At 55.2% G+C, this 4,034-nt stretch overlaps 1 protein-coding gene across 1 annotated transcript in view; it reads right to left on the bottom strand.

Annotated features, from left to right (window-relative positions):
• The window catches only part of STAT2 (signal transducer and activator of transcription 2), a 35,050-nt gene that overhangs the window by 27,866 nt on the left and 3,150 nt on the right, over window positions 1-4,034 (bottom strand). The window contains exons 7-15 of the mRNA XM_019514273.1: window positions 3,944-4,029; window positions 3,768-3,860; window positions 3,616-3,675; window positions 3,441-3,461; window positions 3,157-3,250; window positions 2,931-2,987; window positions 2,746-2,829; window positions 2,398-2,496; window positions 2,094-2,239 (exon numbers count right to left, since the gene is read on the bottom strand). Of these exons, the coding sequence (XP_019369818.1) occupies window positions 2,094-2,239; window positions 2,398-2,496; window positions 2,746-2,829; window positions 2,931-2,987; window positions 3,157-3,250; window positions 3,441-3,461; window positions 3,616-3,675; window positions 3,768-3,860; window positions 3,944-4,029 (740 nt within the window). The remainder of the gene's footprint in view (window positions 1-2,093; window positions 2,240-2,397; window positions 2,497-2,745; window positions 2,830-2,930; window positions 2,988-3,156; window positions 3,251-3,440; window positions 3,462-3,615; window positions 3,676-3,767; window positions 3,861-3,943; window positions 4,030-4,034) is intronic.

The raw sequence follows: 4,034 nt of genomic DNA, 5'->3' as shown, positions 1-4,034 counted from the left end.
CAAGAAGAAATAGGGGAGGTTTCACTTCCCTCTTATCTTACTCTATTCAAGATAATTTTAAGCAGGCTCCTGGTTGTCTGCTATGTAACCCCCTGAAAGTCTGTCCTTGACTAATTAGTATGGTAAATATTTCTTTTCCAGTTAACTCCTGCTTAGGTGCAGGAAGAGCCATTCTCCATGTGTGATAGTTGTCTCCTCCCGATCTACTCATTTTGCTTTAGTGCTTCCTTGATCTTCCAAAGACACGCCTCAAAAAACCCTTGTGGTTTTTTCCTGGTTGTTAAATCAGCAGGGATCCGATTTAAAAAAAAAAAAAAAAAATCCCCATTTTTCAGATATAAAGATGTAACCCAAAATCCACATTTTTCTGCTATTAAAATGAAACACCACTAACAACAGATAGATATAATTGTCTATCTATCTATATCTCTAATTGTATATAATCTCTCTCTAGATACCTGTATATATTAGTAGGGTTTCATTAAAAAAATATCACAGAACAGTGTAGATTGGGGGGGCTGTATCCAAAAAGTGGCAATTCCCCCCCCCCCCCATAACAGGGTGGGGTACCTAGGGGTGGCCATGTTACCACCCCCCAGGTCCTTAACCATGCCAGTCCTTCACCCTACAAGCACCCTTGTTCTCACCTGCCATGTCTTGTTGGTATAATAAATATAGGGAGGCTGCCCTTGAGCTTTAGTTTTGGACACGGTCAGGTTAGATCCTATTAAACCTGTTGTTTCTACCCTACTTTGATCTCCCACTTCACTGTGGATGTTTCCCAAGTCTCTCAGCTTTATGGGCCATACGCATGGCTCCAGCCATCCCTTTACAATGCCCCAAGCCTTGCAGATGATACAGGCATCGTCTTGCCTAGGCTTCTTATTAATTCAGCTCCTTGTCCTCGTCGGGCTCTCCGCAGCCCTGTCTCTGGCGCTGGGCTCCCTGCGGCCTTGTCTCAAGTGCAGCGCTCTCTCTGGCGCCAGGGTCCATGCCACCCCAGATGTGGCACCTTCTCTGGTGCCAGGGTCCCCATGCTGCAGTGGGCCCCTATGAGGTCTCCTCCTTCCCCAACCAGCTTCACCCAAACCACCTGTTGTTATCAGACAGCACACACCCAACCACCATACTCTGCCCCTTTTAAAGAGTAAAACTCCCTCTCTGAGGCTGGGTGCCTAGTAGACAAGGATACGTTATGGGCTCCTGGCATCCCCTTTGTTCTAAGGGGAGCATATCTGCCAACTACCACATCTCTAGGCCCTTTCTTCTCATAGAGGCTCTTTCCCCTTTGGCTGCTAGTAAGGGACTCAGTGCCTGGTCCCCACCCTAGGGTTTATATGGGCCTAGGGCCCTGCCTCCTCCTGCAGACTGACCAGGTGCAGGTGCAACCAATTCCCTCCTTAACCGGTTGTCCTGGCAACCTGCCCCTCGGTTCTTCTTATCTCTGGTCTAAGAGGAGCAGGCAACTTAGTGCCCTGCTACATCCCCCAATCAAAGAAAGCCAGGATCCCTGTTAATCAGCTCCTTGATAGGTTCCAAACTTAGAAAGTTTCAATTTGAATGAATTAGTATTGATAACCATTAACGAGCAGTTTGATTAAGGGGGTTTTCCAGCCAGTTACTGGATGGGTCTCTCTATTTACACAGCTGCAGGAACACTTTGAAGATGCTAAAGGGTAAGAGGAAGGAAACAGCTAACAAGAGTGAGAAATCTTGGACATGAAACTGCTGCTGCACCAGCTCTTGAGAAGCTGAAAAGAATCCGATGGCCTCCGTTCGGTGAGAATTTATCACCTTGCAGATAAATACTGGACTTTACTTCCGTTTGGACTCATTTAACCTAGGATACTTGAAGTGCATAAAGCCCTTCTGTCATTTATCCAATGAGGTGTCATGTTAATTCTTTAATACTAGTCCGGGATCCCATTTTACTACCTAACAGCAGGGGAAGAACTGAGGGGTTCCCCCCTCCACAGGACACAAGTGTCCAGGGACCCTATTTGGCAGAGCCAAGGCCTCCCCAAACCCGGGCCCCAGCTTTCACCCACAGGCCCCAGTGAGGGGGTGGGGGGCACCAACCCCTGCCCTCCCACCCCATCATACCAAAGAGCTTCTCAGCCAGCATGTGCAGTTGGTTGGGGTCCAGCCCACGCCCGGCAGCAGCCATGAACTGCCAGCTCAGCGCCTCGGCCAGCACAGGCCAGGGAGCAGGGGGGGGCGTCTGGAAGAACAGCTGGTCCTGGGGAGGGAGAGGGATGGGATGAAAGCTGCAGGGGGGCAAGATCCTGGCCCCCAACCCTCCTCCGCAGTGCTCAAGTCTGAGCACCAGGGGGCACCCCCTGCCCTGTTCCCCACCAGGCTGGGGAAGGTTAATGGTGGGGGCAGAGGGGCTCTTACCTTGGGATTAAGGCTGAGTAGGTTGAACCAGAGGATGGAGGCCCAGGCAGCTGAGGCCTGGCAGACATTGGAGATGACCACCACGGGCAGAGTGGATGTCTGGGGGCAAGGGGGAGTTAGGGGGGCAGTAGGATGTCTGGGTCCCAGACACCCCCCCCCACCCCTGGGCTGCAGCTGCTGTCCCCCTTCCTACCTCCCAGACCCCATGCTAAGGAAAAAGGAAATCAGGCATCCAGGAGTCCAGTTGCACCACTCCTCCCCTTTCTCCCCCGAGACCTGTCCCGTCCCCCCCACACACATATTGAAGGGCTGAACCCATGTGTCTAGGAGTGCCCTGCCCCCTCTCACCTGCAGCTGCAGCTCCACATCCTGGTACTTGTAGTCTAACGTGAAGGTGATGAGGTGCAGCTCCTCCGTTACCGGTAGCAGGCCCTGAAGGGGGGTGGGGGGGGAGAAAGAGGTCAGGGCCCCCCCAGCAGCAGGGGCCAGACCCCACCTGGGTTGTTTCTGAGGGGAGGAGCAGGGGGGCATACCTCACTGGCACCTTTGCTGCCCTTGCCAGAGCCCACAGCCTTCTGCTCCTTCAGCGTCTGTCAGGAGAAGATCAAGGTCAAGATCAAGCCCCCCAACCCAGTGGCCCAGCAGGGCTCTGAGCCGCCCTTCAGGTCAGCAATCCTCTCATGAGGAACCCAGGTGTTTTCACCCCCCCCCACCATAACTGGGAGGGAACCCAGGTGTCCAGGCCAGGTGGTGCCGCACCACATGGCGGAAGTCGCAGACCAGCCCTTTGCGATGCCTCTCGTCCAGCATCAGCGTCTTGTTGGGCGATGTCAGGATATTGAAGCGCCGGAACCTGGGGTAGGTAATGGTTAGTGACGGGGGGGGCACGTATCCCCACCCTGGCCTGGCTCTGGGGCCCCGCAGCCTGGTCCAGGCCTGGGGAGGGTCCCTGGAGGATGCCCCCCTGCCACAGGAGATCTCTCCCCTTCCCCTGAACATACACCAGTCCCCCCACCACCTGCCATGCCCCCTGCAGCTCTTACCCCTTCACATTTGGGGGATCCCTGGAGGAAGAACAAGCAAAGGTCAGGAAGATGAAGACCCCCCACCTCCCCAGGACTCTTTCCCCCCCCACTCATATTTTGCACCTCCCTCCACCCATTCCCTACCACCCCCAACTGGTGCTGGAGGGCTATGGGAGGGGGCAATGGGACTCACTTGTCACACTCCATCTTCACCACCAACTGCTGGTTCCGGTCCTGCAGCTTCACCAGGAGCCTGGAGGGGGGCAGGGATCAGCTGGGGGGTAATGCTGGGAGCCCGGTGCCCCTGTTGGGGGGTGGAGCCTAGAAAATGGGGGCATGGCTCACCTGATGCAGGTGGAAAACTTCTGGTTGGTCCTGAGCACCAGCTGGCGCCGGCTGGGATGGGGCATGGCCGGCTGTTCCTCCACCACAAAGGCACTGGAGGATGGAAAATAGTGTGAGCCCGAGCCTTTGCCTGGCCCCCTAACCCCTCCCCACCTGGCCCCGAGACCCCTCCCCACCTGCGCAGGAGGCTGGCAAGCTGTTCACGGATGCGGCGCTCCAGCAGCCCCGGCTCCGTCTCCAGCGGGTCGTGCTGATAGCTGACCTTGG

The sequence above is a fragment of the Gavialis gangeticus genome, unplaced genomic scaffold, assembly GCF_001723915.1.
Source record: "Gavialis gangeticus isolate Ggan-Ray unplaced genomic scaffold, GavGan_comp1, whole genome shotgun sequence".
NCBI lineage: Eukaryota > Metazoa > Chordata > Crocodylia > Gavialidae > Gavialis > Gavialis gangeticus.
This window is presented reverse-complemented; position numbering and strand designations above follow the sequence as displayed.